This window comes from Protomyctophum bolini (assembly GCF_963924005.1).
Source record: "Protomyctophum bolini genome assembly, chromosome: 21".
NCBI classification, from domain to species: domain Eukaryota; kingdom Metazoa; phylum Chordata; class Actinopteri; order Myctophiformes; family Myctophidae; genus Protomyctophum; species Protomyctophum bolini.
Window position 1 is genome coordinate 8472616 of NC_137882.1, and position 16709 is coordinate 8489324.

The 16709-nt window shown below is 43.6% G+C and overlaps 1 protein-coding gene across 2 annotated transcripts in view; it reads right to left on the reverse strand.

Moving 5' to 3' along the window:
* The window catches only part of map3k22 (mitogen-activated protein kinase kinase kinase 22), a 61272-nt gene that overhangs the window by 5990 nt on the left and 38573 nt on the right, over nucleotides 1-16709 (reverse strand). For both annotated transcript variants that reach the window (XM_080793375.1, XM_080793374.1), the window contains 7 exons: nucleotides 15536-15609; nucleotides 13501-13562; nucleotides 8484-8555; nucleotides 5295-5465; nucleotides 3996-4144; nucleotides 3586-3717; nucleotides 2337-2466 (listed from right to left, as the gene is read on the reverse strand). In XM_080793375.1, coding sequence (XP_080649501.1) covers nucleotides 2337-2466; nucleotides 3586-3717; nucleotides 3996-4144; nucleotides 5295-5465; nucleotides 8484-8555; nucleotides 13501-13562; nucleotides 15536-15609 — 790 coding nt within the window. The remainder of the gene's footprint in view (nucleotides 1-2336; nucleotides 2467-3585; nucleotides 3718-3995; nucleotides 4145-5294; nucleotides 5466-8483; nucleotides 8556-13500; nucleotides 13563-15535; nucleotides 15610-16709) is intronic.

The following is a 16709-nucleotide window of genomic DNA, read 5'->3' on the forward strand; positions in this document are numbered from 1 at the left end:
ACACACACACACACACACACACACACACACACACACACACACACACACACACACACACACAACTGTATATTACACATAAAGCACGTCGCTACAGTAAGTGGAAAATCCCACCCGCAGGCATGCTCACAGAGTCACCCTCTGTCTTGAAAAGCACATTATACCATCTTGTTCCCCCAGACAGTATTTCCTGTGGATTCAATGAAACCAGCGGGTCCAACATTGTGGGCACTGGGCAGCCAAACCATACCAAAGGCTTTCCATCCAGTGTTCAAAACATTTTCAGACCAGTCCATTTCAACAGCTTAAAGTAACCAACGGCTTGATAAACATATGCATCCAAAAATGGCCTCTGGAGTTTTAAATAGCAACCTTTTTTTTTCCCCAGTACATTTTCCCAGTATACAGACATAAATAACCATGAGGTAATGTCATTCTGAATGAAAAGGAATACGTATAACGTACGTATAGGCTGTGGTCGTTTCCAAATGCAAGCAGCAAAAAGCACACCTGTCTCCTACAGCGGTGGTTCTCAACCTGTGGGTCGGGAGTTTTTAAATGTTTATTTTTTTTGCGGCTTTCGCCTTTATTTTACATTTTTTATAGAGGGACAGACAGTAGGCTGACAGGAAATGGGGGGAGAGAGATGGGGGAGTGACATGCAGTAAAGGCCGTCGGGATCGGGAGTCGAACCCGCGGCACACTGCCAGACTTGGGCTACCGGCCAAGGTGCCTGGACCGCTGAGCCACAGCCCAAGCCGTGGGTCGGGAGTTTTAAGACCCTTTTAATACCTCAACAAAAAAAAGGAGAGAAAAAAGAACAAGGCCATTGCTGCATCGAAAGTATTCAACAAACTATGCTATACAGCATACACTTTATAAAGAGTAAAGACTGATCAAACATTGGCCAAATTGGTCAAATAATATGAGAAACGGAAAGATGTGAACATTTCGAAAATAGCTCTGCGTGCGTTTTAGCTTGTAGATCTTCTATTTTCACAATATTCATCTTTGCAACCAAGTCAAACAAAATGTCATGCATGCCTCAGTCTTACAATTCCAAGTGCTCGTCAGGGTGGGGGGTCCCGGGGGGGGCACAGCCTAAAAAAGGTTGAGAACCACTGTAACTATACAGTAGTAGTGTCAGGCGCGGAGTCAGGTTCGGCGAGTTCACTGACTCATCACTTCGGTTTTTATACCAAAACGTATAAACTATAATGTGAAAAACAAAATAGTAGGCGTTTTTTCGGTGGCCTACTGGCAGTGTGCACAATAAGTTTTCTACTGATCGGTCCAGCAATTTGCAAAAATAACAGACCTAAAAGCTCACAGCGTGGCACAAAGTGACACACTTGATCCAAATCACTTTACAACGTGCCTAACATTCACACAACAACGTGCACAGCGGAGGCAAAAACCATGCAAGGCACCGACCAGGTGATCAGTGTCTTGCTCAACGACACTTTGACACTAGCCCAGGGGGAGCTGGGGATCGAACAGAGTACCTTCTGATTCCCAAGCAGCCACTTTACCAAAGTTGAGCCTCCCCAACCTCTCCCTCCCCTATATAGCATGCTAGTGAGACTATTGTAGCTCATGCTAATACTATATTGTCACACAAGTCTATATAGGGCAGGGGTTTTCAACTGATTGTGAAGCAGGGACCACCACCCTGACTTAGAATCAACCTGGGGACCACTATTGTGTTGGTGTGGATATGGGCTAAGAATAGCGCTTTTCTAAATTAACACTTTAAATGAACACACGCTATCCATCCCATGTGTATACATCCCACTGTTTCTCAACCGTCCTAATAATAACTCAACCAGACAATCCGGTGCACTTCCCCCTTCTGGAGATTCTAACTCCCTTTTTCTGTTGTATTTCTTGAACTCTAATTCCAACTCCAACCAAGTTCACGGTTTCTCAACTAGTGGAAAGAACATTTAAAACAATCCTACATTACTAAATGCATGGTCAGGGACCACATGCAATACCTCCACAGACCACCAGTGGTCCACGGACCACCTGTTGAAAACCACTGATATAGGGTAACAGAATAGGTGGGCACCAAGGAAGAGTGGGCGCCTATGGGTTAAATTGGCAATTATTTCCAAAATGATAATTAACCAATTTTACATCAAGGTGCCCGGATGTAATTAGTGCCCACCTATCCTGTATCCGTCTATAGTATTCTTCAGTATATAATAGTTATAGTCCATTTTCCCTGCCCATGTGTGGGTGGTGCTGCACACCCTCCGGCTATGGTTCAAAACCGCAAGTGAAACCCAATCTCAGTTTCATTCTCACTGGTGGTCTGAAACCGGTTTTGGTGTTACCTTTGATGTCTCTGTGGACAATCATGTTGCTGTGCAGATAGAAGACGCCCTGGAGGATTTGTCTGGTGTATCTCCTCGTCACCTTCTCCGTCAGCGCTCCGTAGGCCTTTAGCTGGTCCTTTATAGAACCCTGGAGAGAAAGAAGATAAAACGGTCAGAGAGAGATAATCTTCTGTACATTTCCACATCTTTGTGTCAGCTCTATTGTAGAGGATGGGATGGGATGTCTTGTTTTTGAGGCGAGATGTTTACTGGAATTAAAATGTTTAAATGGCAGCCTACAAGATTTTCCATTGCCAGTTTAGTGATTTGTTCAAGCATCGCATGCTTGGACATCAACAACACAGACAACTTGCAAACGGGATGTTTTTGTTTCGTTTAGTTTTTGAGCGGCTTTTGAGCCAGGTTTCAACTGCAAAACAAGATACTTAAAAATACTCTAAACCAATGCCTCAACCAAAGTCCTTTTTTTTAGCCCTGAGTGCCTTCAACTGCATTTCCCTTGATTTCCTGTTTTCATCTCCTTGCGGGGAAACTGCCCCGAGCAGAGACCTGTGCTCCAGTAACACCTGTGACGCACTTTTGGGCCCTGGGCCGTGAAAACAAAAGAAAGGCCCCGTCGTCCGTATCGTAACTTCTCCCTCCACACTTCTCAGCTCTCGAGGCGCAAGACGGCTCAATTACTTCACACAGCTCTCTTTGGGGACTGTCGGCACCCCTCCAGGGCCCTGTCCCTTGCTTATCGGGTGACCGCAGCGGCCAGGCCGACCCGGGGCTCAAGCGGCCCACACAGCGGAACACCAGACTTGGCTGAGGACCCTGTCCGCCCCCGCTCCCCTCTGCCAGCAAGCTGCGGCGAAATATAAACATTTCCAATTTCCACACAATGCGTGACTAAGACACTTAATGCTGCTCTGAAACAAAAAAAAGGGAAAGAAAAGGAAAACAGGACCAGTGACATGGGCCGCGGGCGACAGAGTCTCGTTAAGACGCTCGTATAAGGGGGAAAATGACCTCATAAACAGAGCTGTTGTGCTGACTTCAACGACATTTATCTTCCGCAGATGTGGTGGGATTGTAAGAGTACCTCTACTTGGGTTATACAAACTATCCAGTCCTCCTTTAATCACCAGGGAACACAGTTTAATGTGAAACACAAACTGCAGTCCATGGTGTGGTAATGCAGAAAGTCATAAAACGAGTTAAATATGTATTTCATAAACAATGTGCGCCCTGCCCAAATACACACCCCGGGCATAAACTCCACGAAGATGGTGAGTTTCCTTTGTTCCAGGTCCCGCAGACAGCCGTAGTATTGGACGATTCGCTCGTGATGCAGGTTCTTCAAGAGCTGTATCTCACACTCCAGAGCATTCACCTCCTAGAGAGAGAGAAAGTAGACAGACCAACAGGCAGAAAGTGAGAGAGAGAGATAGAAAGAGAGAGAGAGCAAGAGTAGACAGACCAACAGAAACACAAAAAGAGAAAGAAGGGTTGTTGTGAGATATTTGGAAAGGCAGAGCAATGTACGGTACATTCATAATTCACCTTCTAAATTCTACACCACCACAACAACATATACAGTAGTACTACACCCTATGTGCAGCCAGATACATATTGCAAACAGATGTAGGTTGTCCTCTGGACGCTCTCTCTCACCTTGCTGGTGTCTTGACAGTCGGGATCAAAGGGCACCTGCTTGGCGGCTAGCTCGCGGCCTGTGTCCGCGTCATAGCAGAGGTAGACCTCCCCGAACGCCCCTCGCCCCAGCAGCTTTCCCTGTCGCCAGTTCACCGGCGCCCGTGGAGCTGTAGAAACACAACACCAGACGCTGACAACTCCACCACTTATTCATTTTGTTACCAAATCCACAGAGTCAGAGAAAAACCCACCGTGATATACTGGTTTAAAGACAAACACTAAAGCTAAAGGCAGCCGTCGACAACCGCTGCAAGACCCGACTCTTAACTCAACGCAGTAAACTTCACCCGAGACCAGACGTCAAAATCCACCACAGAGTCATTTGTAATTCCCAACCGCAGAGCCCTCTCGGATGACTCTATTAAGGAGGGGGGGAAATCCCAAACAACTGATTCAAAATGTGTTCAGCACAGACTGCAGACCTCAGCGACGACTTGTCGAAACCTTAAAAATAAGTCTACTCCACATGAAGCAACTCTCATCCACGCATGCCAAAGGCATCCTGACACTCGGTATTATCAGAGGTTACCGATGGCTGGAGGTTTAGACGGGAACGTTGTGTGTGGGAGAGAGTGAGAGAAAGGCGCAGGCGTCCGACATGTCGACCGCAATCAGACAGAGTGGCTGAGCTGTGCTAAATTTCATAACATAGTTGATTTCTGCCAGCAATTTAATCTACTTTACAAAGATCATTCAAGATGGTGACATGTGTAAGTACTGACGACAACTTTGGAAACAACCTCAATAATTCAAAGAAACAGCATGTGCTACGTAACGCTACAGATCATGGAAGGTAATGACGGTGAATTTTACTTTACTACTGAAAGTACTGTACCCATTAGTCAACTATTCAAATATTCTACAACCTAAGGCTGTACCTGGAACACCTGGCAGGCAATACTGTGGAAATGACAAATATTATTTATATTTATGAAAGTACTAAAAAGGCAGCCCACTACATACGGTATGTGTTTTTTTATTTTATATTTATGGCGTTAACCCATTCTGGGCGGGAACCTCTTTTGGTGTTAGCATTATGTTATGCTTTAGCTATTGAAAAATAGCAGATCTACAAGCTCATAGCGCGCCACCGAGTGGCGCGCTACGAGCTTGTAGGTCTGCTATTTTTTTTAAAGCGAAGAACGACTGACATAGAAACATAACTTTTTCAGAAAACTGTCAGGACGTAGAAGACATTTTTTTAATCTGATCTCAGGTCAGAATGCGTTAAAAGGTCACACCCACAACTCCACTAACATTTGGCCGCCCCACTGCTCCGCGGGCAGCTCTTGTCCGCGGCGCGGCCCAGTGTGCGCAGGTCGCTGTACTGCAGAGTGCTGTCTCCGTTGTAGCTGCGCGTGCGGCTGGACGGAACCAGCTGGAACAGGTTCTCCTGGGGCATGAAGCTCCGGGGGAAGGTCCTACGACCTGAGAACACACCACGACATGTGATTAGGGCCGTCGCCGTTACAATTTTAAGTTGACGATCAATTGCCACACAAATAATAACGATTAACGAGTATTTTTTCCTTTTTTGCAGTGAACATTGGAACGTTACAATTTGTATTTTGCTTTTCAGGCTTCGTAAACACAAATTGCACAGGGCAGATATGACAAATAACCTAAATATACAAAGAAATCACTGACATATTTAAATTTAAATGTTATTTTCTTTCCAAAAATAGCAGAAATATGAATAGAAGAATAATGACCTACAATCTATTTCTGCTATTTTTATTCTGAATCTGTTCCAACAGATAAATATTATGGAAAAATAGCAGACCTACAAGCTCGCAACATTGTGAGGCATTGTGAGCTTGTAGATCGGCTATTTTCAAATGATTTGCCTCTATATTATTTGACAATTTGGCTAACATAGCTTGTCGATTACTTTTGATGCAGTAATGGTCTTTTTTCTTTTCTTTGTTAAAAATGTCTTAAAAGTCCTTAAATTGTCACTTCACTGTCATTTGGGGACCCCCCAAAAATCATGTGGGGAACCACTGATCCATAGCAGAGTATATTTTATTTCTGGGACCCCCATTACTCTGAGTTACAAATTTGGAACCCTGTGGGTCCATGCACCCCACTTTGAGAACAGCTGTGGTTCTCAAAGTGAACCGGGGGTTGGGTTCCAAGCGGTCCCCAGCTAAATGAGCACTTGAGCCCATTTTCGTTTTCGATTATTTTAGAAAGGTTTTGCTTATGGTGGTCCCGTGACAAAACATTTTCAGATGGGGGTCCTTGTTCAAATGCATATCAACTTTGTGGGTTCCTTGACGTTAAAAAACTTACACTACAGTACACACACACACACACACACACACACACACACACACACACACACACACACACGTATTAATGTGATAGTCATGGACAGGCACTCGCTCAACACACTTTCCATTTAATCACACACCACCCACACAGCACAGACATAACACTGTAAAAGTCCTGCAACATACTGTAGGCTACATATGTTTTATATACACCCCAGGCTTGGCATGTTATATTTTTTACAGGGGACATATTTTATACCAGTTGACATGCATTATGATACAGTACATAAACATATTACACAGACCTTGTCCAGGGAGGGAAGGAGAGAGAGTACACTTGGCCAAGATCAGTGGTGGAAGAAGTACTCAGATTGTTTTTTACTTTAGTAGCAAGTAAAAGGTCTGTATTCAAACTTTTACTTGAGTAAAAGTACACCAGTGTTGGCATTAAAAGTACTAAAATGTGTCAAACTTTTTTGAAAACAGCAGAAAATGCATTTTGTGAGCTTGTAGATAGGCAATCTTTCTAATTGACAATGTTTAAAATAGGGCTTTGTAATAATAATCTAACTAGTGCTAGAACTGAAACTTTCAAATAATTGTAGTGGAATAAAAAGTACAATGATTAGCATAAAGCACTGAAAAAACGGAAATGCTCAAGTAAAAAAGAAAAAAAAATAAGTACCTCAAAATTTTACTTAAGTAAATGTACGTCAGTTACTATCCAACCACTGGCCAAGACCAAAGGGCAGCAACAGCAGAGTGCTTCTCTCCGCTCCCGCTGCACTTCCTGTCAGACAGGAAGCTGCGAGCGCGCTGTGTTTTTATACAAGGCTCAGTGCAACGCAGGGGAAACGTAAATCACTGCTAGCCAAGGTTAGCCTCTGAGTAAGCAACTCCTAGCTGCAGCTGCCTGGCCGAGACAGCAAGCCAACACTTAAAGCTGCACTATAGGTATCTTTTTGGTGTGTGTGAAATGAATACAATTAAATGTAATTTTGCCCAGTCTGTAATGTAGAGAATGTCACACAGCTTACAATTAATGCATGGAATCTCTGTATGTATGTCCGTCTGCACTTCGCACGTCTCGAGAACTAGCAGTGGCTAGCCAAGTGGGTTAAACTTTCAGCACTTGCCCGTATTTGAATATGGCGTATAGGACAAGAAAGTTAGTTACGACAGTAACAAATCGAACAGAAAAAGTGCCTGTGTTCCAATTGGATCCAGTGTAGTTATTGTTTTGTCACAAGCTCTTCTTAATACTTGAATTAGTTTAATATTCACAAAACCCAAAGACAGATTATTCACTTAAAATCACACCAACGTGTGAACTGAGCGGTGAAGAGGGTCTGTGCGTTTGTTTGTGTGTGTGTAGCCTACACATGACACACGGCCACGTTGTTCAACAGCGCCACTTTAGGTCACCCATAGCTGTCCATTGGAGCGGTTGAGGCACCACTCAAATTATAATTCAGAAATGGCAAAAAATAGCAGATCTACAAGCTCAAAGTGTGTTGTGAGCTCAGCTATTTTTGCTTCTTTTGTGGGACACTTGTATGACAAAGTAGGGCAAGTGCACAGTTGCAAAAGCGACTGAGCGGCCATTTAAATTCCAATCTGTTATCAGGTGGGAGAGGATAAGAAAACACTGCGTTGTGATGCCGAGTAGGCAATAAATATCATCCCACTAATTGTGCAAGGAGTTCAACGAGCACATCAACCGCTTAAAGTTGACTGCCTGTAATGTAACAACATGGGAGTGGTTGCAGTGTGTGTGTGTGTGTGTGTGTGTGTGTGTGTGAGAGAGAGAGACTGTGAGCATGTGTGTGCATGAGAGTGAGTGAGGGTGTGTGTGTGTGTGTTTGTATTTGCAGAACCATATGGCTCTGCAGATAAAAACATACTACATAGTGCAGTGGTTCTCAACATGTGGTCCGAGGGTTCTTGTTGAGGGGGTTCCAGGGGGTCCCCACGCAAAACTATTTAATATAGCATCAAAATGAATAACTACTTTAACTCTATATATACCTCAGCTATTTGATGGCTGTGTGGGGATGTGTGGGGATCTACGAGCTACGAGTCTCTGACACAGATATTTTTAGATTGGGGTCCTGTGGCTAAGCATAAAGCAGAATCACAGTGTATATTATTCTGTACAATGATCTCTTACCATCACCATAATCTTTGCAACGATTCGGCAACTGGAACTGTCGAGGGAAAGTCCCTCCTTTCCCGTGTCGACCTGTGCGGGCGGCAGAGAGGCATGATGAGATTATTAACTGGGGGGAAATATGACATGCAATTGTCTGACTGTGACTCTCACATTGCGGATAACTCATCTCACGTTCATTTAAATGTAAACAACGGTATTCCCTGGAGAACCCCAGCGCAACACACCACCACCTAGAACAGGACTCTACGTGCCGCGGCGCGTTCAGAAAGCATGTCGGCCCCGCGAGAGAGACACGGAACCTCGTTTTCACCTCCATCCATTCTACGCCACGTCAGAAATGACTTCAGATTGCAGAGCGCAGCGGAAGGCGGCTATTAGAGGATTGAGAGACGCATGTGTGAGCGAGCACAAGCCCGAGACCGCGGTGGGCCCAGTGGAACACTAACGAAAGGCAGGTGGAGAGCTCTGCTGACGCAGATGAGGGCCGACACGCACACACACACACACACACATACATGCACGCACACACACACACACACACACACACACACACACGCAAATGAGAGAGCTGTGAGGAGCCACTTGCAATTGAAAGCAGCTGTTCTGTCAGATGACTGCCTCCCATTGCAGTGTTTTTGTGGCCGTATCCCAGGGAGACGGGAGTTATTTTTTGTGTTTTTGGCAGCGCGGAATGGAGAGGAAAAATCTACTCACACAGGGAATGGTAAACAAATACTGTGTAGACCTCGAGCAGGAAGCGCGTGACACACACACACACGTACACACACACACACACACACACACACACACACGAGAGTGTTTGTGTGCAGGCGTTTGAAATCACAAAAAGGCCCAATATGTGTGAATCCAGAGACACACGTGCACCGGCACGAGACTGGATGATGTCTTCTTCTAGGGCTGGCCATCGGTTTCTCAAAGTGGGGGGCTTTGAGGGGGTTCCAGCCAGGGGGTCCTCCCCAGCAAAAGTGGTTAACATAGCATCGCAATCATCTTATTCACAAATGGCACATACAAGCTAAGCGACGTGCTGCGAGCTTACAGTACATACAGGGCTGTCCTTCTCCCCCATGACGGGATTTCTCCATATAAATAAATCGATCATTTCAGTAGCAAGAGCATCAAAAATCTAAATGTCTTCTAAATCTACCAGGCCTGCAGTAGGCTATGCAGTGGACAAATTTGCATGACATTATTTAAATAAACTAGAAATACGAGGAAATGACAGAGGGAGAAATCAACTTATAACGACTACCCGACAGGAGTTTTCATAATAGTATTATTATATTACCATCATCTGGTTAAGCCGTGTGTATGTTCAACAACAACACAGCCATGCAAAATAACATCGACAGCTATGAGGTGGTGAAAGCTTGACCTACTGTAAATAGCAACAGTTTATATTAATGAGATATCATCATCAATAACATCAGTGTTTTGCCAATTATTTGGGGGCCCACTTGCAATATCATGACAGCCCACCAGTGGGCCCCAGTAATTACAGGCCACACACACACACACACACACACACAGGTTACTTGGGAATGGCTGCACTAGAGGAGAAAAGACAGAAAACTATGAGGACAGATTGGGAGAGAAAGAACAGCTAGCCGTGGTCTCTCTGTGCTCCCTGACTGTAGTGTTTCTGTCCGCTGGGATGAGACTGGCCCCATTTCATACGTGTTCTCCAAGACAGGATGACGCACACAGGGGCTGTGTGGCGTGTTCATTTAAAAATGGAACCTTACAGTGTGCGGGATTGGGAGGATTAGAGGGTCTCAGGAGAGAGGGGATGTGATTTGGGATTGGGAATCCTCCCCACCCCCCCCCCCAAAAAAAAGGAAAAAAAAGAAGCAAGAAGGGAAGTCACGACAGGGAATCCATGACGTTATCAGACCCTGTCATGTTGTCTTAAAATGTTCTTCTTTTGCTTAGAATCAGACTATCTCGAAAAGGGCATCATTTTTCAATTCTGTAACATCCTGTAACATTGTTGTTGGGGCCTGTCCTCAACATTAAATAAACATACACTAATGGCACTTCATTTTGCACCCCCTCCTCTGGAAGAATACCACCCAGTACTGTCAACAGAAATTGGAATCTTTTGTGCCTCGTATTTCCCCCTTTTTGGAGTTCAGCAGTGGTGGAAAAAGTAGGCCTACTAGTTTTTTTTTCTTTCTTCCCCCAAGTAAAAGTATCAATACCGCAATATAGAAATACTTATGTCCGGAATTAAAAATGTACAAAAGTATTGGTATCAATATGCACTTTACTTAAAGTACCAAAAGTAGAAAGTACTACTACTCAGAATGTAGTTTCCAAGTGTACAAAATGTATATAAAAAAAGTTCCAATGTGAGCTTGTACTGTAGATCAGCCATTTTCAAATGGCCAAAATGTACATTAATCCTGGAGCCGTGGGGGTGAGCGTGGTGAACTGATTCCTGTAGCTTGGGGTCAGATCTTAAGAATTCAAGAGGGTTCCCACCCAGTGATATCCCTTGAGTATTTTTTATTATTAACCCCATAATGCCCGAAGCAAACAAATCCCAAACAAATAAAGCTTTATGTAATATCTAATGCAAAACACTTGGTCTAAATGCATCTCATTTGCTTTCTACAGTGTTTATGAATGTGGATATGCACAAGGTACTTTATTTCATGATGAATGCATTATTAATGCATATTAACCCCTTCATGTCTGAAAAGCCCCAAATCCCATAGAATATATGCCCAGCTTTCCGTGTTTGTGTAAACACAAACATGGAAGACAAAAGTGAAAACTTGTGATTGGCTGGAATGACATTTGTGATGATTTGATTGGTTGAGCATGGAATGTGATGTATGATGATGTATGGTGATAAGAGCGCCCCTCACTTCACACGGGAGTGATTTTTTTTAGATGTAAATGCATCAACTTTGCTTTATAGCGTGTTTATCCATGAATGTGGATATGTACATCCATCCATCCATCTTCAACTGAAGATCTATCAAAATGATGACCTACATAGCAGCTGGCGCCCCTCAAAAATACACAAACATTTAAGTTTTCCCATTGTTTTGGCATAGATTGTTAGGCCATATGATGACCACGGATATGCTCATTTCCCTATGTCTTTAAGGACCTTAACTTACTGCTCCCCGTGGTGAATCTGAATTCTGAATACTTGGACATCAATAAGCTGAGTAGTGACGCTGAATAGTTATAATAGGCTGAATAAGTATTGTAATTATGTATCCATTTTTAACCCATGACAGCGGGATTGAGTCAGACTCATTATACAACAGGTCGTTTCACGGAAGCAATTAATCTGATAGTGATTGGTAGTGATGGAACACCTATTCAAAATACAAAAGGCACATTTACCATTTTACAATCGCTTGGCTGAACGCTTCCGATTGTGATTCTTCTTGGACAATGGTCAAGTATATTATTTCAGTAGGCATGTAATTGACAGCTGAGCTTAATAAACTGCTGAAGACAAGTCTTCTTAGATCTTAAAGATGGGAGTGCCACCATTTTTGTATTTTTCCAGTTTTTCATGTGTCTATGAGGTGACAGTACTTCATTAGACACCCTGGAGTCGTTTTTATGTGCAATGGTGTATTAACTTTGCATTTAGGGTTTCTTCCTGGAGGCTGAACCCCCTCATTATATATATTTTTAACCCATTCTGACCTGAGATCAGATTCATACCAGGTTTCCACTGGACACACACTGGTCTGATGAACCCATTCTGACCTGAGATCAGATTCTAAAAATGTCAGTCGTTCTTCGATTTTTTCAAAAATAGCAGACCTACAAGCTCGTATCGCGCCACTCGGTGGCGCGATATGAGCTTGTAGATCTGCTATTTTTCAATAGCTAAAGCATAACATGATGCTAACACCAAAATGGGTGCCAGGTCAGAATGGGTTAAATATGACAACCTCTGTGGGCGGAGCTGCCTGCCACATACACACATGTGTAAGATTCTCAAGATAGATGGCCTGCAAAGGTGAATATGCAACCACCTGAAAAGAAATATGCTACAGTTTCACTAATACAGCTTGTAGAAAGCAGATTCGATACATTGGACTTGATTATTGTGCATAAAAAAATTCTCAAACTATATATTTTATGGGATTTTGGAGTTTTCGGGCATGAAGGGGTTAATATACATGATCTAATTAATAATGCATTACTCATAAATCCAATACATTGTGCATATCATTCAACATTCATAAACACTGTAGAAAGCAAGTATTTTGCATGAAATACCATACCATGGGTGGATCTTTAGTGTTTCGGGCATTAAGGGGTTAACAACAAATAAATGCTCAAGGGATATCACTGGGCACCCTCTTGAATTCTTAAGAGGTGACCCCAAGCTACAAGAATCAGGTTTATTTTTTTATTTTGTAAAAAAATCTATTATACAAAATAAATGAAAAAAGTAATTAGAAAAACCACGGCTCCCTCAGTCATTACAAGGACAACATCAGTCACCAGAACAAAGGACGGGTGTTTCCAATTAATCTATCATGGTTAAAACTGAATTTGAAGTTTGCATACTGAATCAAGCAACTTAAAAACAGTGTGGGTGGTGCAAATGCCTGAGTAGACGGTAAAAGGACCTCAAACATGTAACTCTGAGGACCCCCCCATTGACGACCCCTGCGAAAACCACGTTCAGCCAAAAAACTGCCTTCGGCTCCTGGACTTATTGGTCTGAAGGGTTTTGTAATAATAATCAGAATCTACATAGTGGCGTAAAAGTATATTTGTCTCTGAGATGTAGTGGAGTAGAAGTAAAAGTACAGAAATTGTAAAAATGTACAACTCTGAAGTTTAGCACATCCAGCCTCTTGTTCATAATTAACTGTGACCAACTTGTCTTCATGCGCACTCAGTTAACGTCAAATTATGCATAGTTACGGGACACAAGAAATGTTATTTAACTCCCAAGAGATTATAAGAGGCCCTCAGTTGAAGCCATTTATTCTGTCTGTCTTACCTTTGTATTCATAGTTGAGGTTCAGGTAATTGTTGTCACGGTTGTTCTGTGTGAATGGAGGACTGAAATGACAATGGAAGAGAAAAATATGGGTGGCTATTTCAGCCAGTAATTCTCTTATCTAGAAAGCAGTGGCTGTGTGAAGCTAGCCGCTGGCATAACATTTGACAAGCAACGAAGAACAATAAAGCCTGGAGAAACATATAAATTGCACGCTATCATAGTTTAATTGTCCGTTTGTTGCAGCAGGATTTACAGCACAGCACACATCTAGACATGCTCGGTGGAGCAAGTGTCAGCGAGCTAAAAGAACCAAAATAAGTATTAGAGCCTGATTCGTACCCCGTAGTAGTGGCGCTTGCCAAATAAAACACATCTTTGGACCCCACTCCTTTGTGGAATTCACATGTCACAGTATATTTGCACATATGTACGTACGTATGTCAACGCTAATGACGCATCGCCACACCCTGCTTTGCACAGTGGAGTGTAAATCAAGCAGAACTCTAAGCAGTTAAAATGTAACTGCTTAGAGTTCTGTCTTTACATTAAATTAACGCTCCACATTCTGCTGTGTAGTGTACTGTGTGTACTGTGTGTCGTGTGTGTGTGCGTGCCTGTCTGTCTGTGTGAGCACAAGCATATTACGTTTACCCCCACCCCGCTGGTTCTGATTGTCTGCAGCAGGACCGCTGCCCCCCCGACCCCGCGCAGAGTGACGTCTCTGCTGACCGCGGGGCGGCGCGGGGCACGAGACCCAGGATAAGAGGCACACACATGCCCGTGCAGGGGGGGAAAAGTTCCATGTGCTCGCTTCCTGCCATTGTTCTGAAGCCTGGAGTCCAGATAAGCCTCGCACAGGTAGAGCTGTTTCCGTCTCTCTCTCTCTCTCTCTCACTCTCTCACTCCTCTTTCCTCTCTCTCCCGCTCTCTCATCTCATCTCACTCTCTCTTTCACCGTTACTCGTTATGCATGCTTTTTTTCCCCAGCTCACTTCTCTCTCATCCACTCTCTCTCTACTACTCGTTCCCTCTCTCACTCACTCTCCCACTCACATGCTCTCTCTCTCCCTTTCTCTCCCACTCACGTGCTCTCTCTCTCTCCCCCCTCTCTCCCTCTCTCCCCCCCCCTCCCTCTCTCTCTCTCTCTCTCTCTCTGGAGTACGATAACGGTGGAATCCAGGCGTCCAGATAAGGGCTCTGTTGCCATGGTAACAGCGTAGCGACCTGATTCCATTTCCTCTGAGGCGGCAGGCAACGCTGAGGGTCAGGGAGCTAGACTGGCCTTTAACACTGTTTATAAACGTCACTACGAGGACCTTAGTGAAGTGTGTTACCAGGGGCCCTTAGTGAAGTGTGTGTGTGTTAATCAGGGCCCTCAATGAAGTGTGTGTGTTAACCAGGCGTGTAGTGTGGATTCTGTTAACTAGTGGATCGCTACGTCAGTAGCCGATTGAAACAACCGGTTTGAACAATCAAAACAGCAATAACAACAGAAAACATCAGTAATGCAATAATGAAATAACAGTATAAAATGCAAAATAACAAAAACATATAAATCAGGGTGATACAAAGGCCATTCTATAAAATGGAGGGATTAAAAACGTGTTAAAGGTCCCCACACACCGAGCGCGTTTTTCAGGATTTTTAGCTGCGTTTCTCCATCGCTTTTCCGAAAAACGCGCCCAGTGTGCAACCACCTTTAGCCTCAGTTCCTCTGGTAGGTTGTTCCAGAGCATTGGGGCCTTTACAACAAAGGCCCGATCTCACATTGGTGACCTTATGGGTCACCTTCAGTAGACCCCGACCCGATGATCTTAAAGTATGTGGCGGTACATAATATTCTACCATGTTGCATAGGTAGCTAGGCGAGACCATTAAGAGCTTTCAAAGTTGTATGTAGCCCTATATATTAACCTAATAACCCACAATATATATTGAACTTTATTCTATTTATTTGCACTTTAGTGTTGTCACATGCATTTACCTTGCACAAACTACCACATGCATCACATGAGACGAGAAGATGGCTCACCTGTCCAGTGCTTGGTCTATCGATTGGCAGCTGCTCGACAGTGAATTATCTGCACTCCCGAAGGGCCCCAGCATCTGACCGATGGAAGAACACAGAGACACTGAGGGTCACTACGACGCACGGAGAGACACAGGAAGTCTCTCACTTTCACCTTTATTGCTGGGGATGCTTCACAAACATCCTTTCAATCGTTTCACTTCCAGCCAATTTGCAGTCAGCCAATCAGGCGATTGGGCTCCGCCTTTAAATATCTGCCATCTCTGACTGATCCTGTCATTGGCTGGGTTTGTTGTGTTTGACAGTGTTTCCCAAAAAAGGACACAGGGCTGTATTTTGCGTGTCTTAAGTACCAGGTCTTATTCCCTAACTTGAGTAAACCAAATGGCATTGATCACGCCTCCAGGTCTTTAGTTTACTAAGTTAGGGAATAAACGCTTACATAATGTTTTCATTTTATTATTATCCTGTCTATGTGTCATCTCCCACAAGCATTTATCTACTGTTTTTACTTTTTATTTACTGAGTTGGCAACACATATTGTAATGTTCGATTGTTTGTCTTTTTACTTTCTGTATGTCCTTGTATGTCATTTCTGTTCATGAAAAATGAATAAAATTTAAGTTGAAAAAAAAAAAAAAGTTAGGGAATAAGACCTGGTACTTAAGACACGCAAAATACAGCCCATAATGTCTGATTGGCTGCCATGCAGCCAATTAGGCCGCACACAGGCTTCTGTTTGCGGCCTAGAGGGTTGTGTTGAAGCTAGGTGCAACACAACATTTATTTTCAGCAAGCCGTGAGTGACCCACCTCCAGCCCCACCTCCACCTTATTAAAGTCTCCATTGTCTAGAGTTGAGAAGGAAGGAGGTTCATCTGCACTGCCACGTCTAGACATTTTATCTTTTATTCTTTATAAAACCTTTCGTTTGCAACAACTTGATCACTCCTTTATTGAACGTCAGTTTGCAAGGGGAAATAAAAGAGCGATTATGACTTTTGGACCTTGTTCTGATGTACAGTACTAGTCATTTTAAAGGTCCTACAACATGAAATTCAACTTTTTCCATTGTTTTGTGTTTTTTTGTATAATCCCTCCCCCTTTCAGTTTCAAATTAGCATTTCGTCTTTGGAGACTGTGGGAGGGGCAGGGGGTGGGCCTTATTATAATGGGTC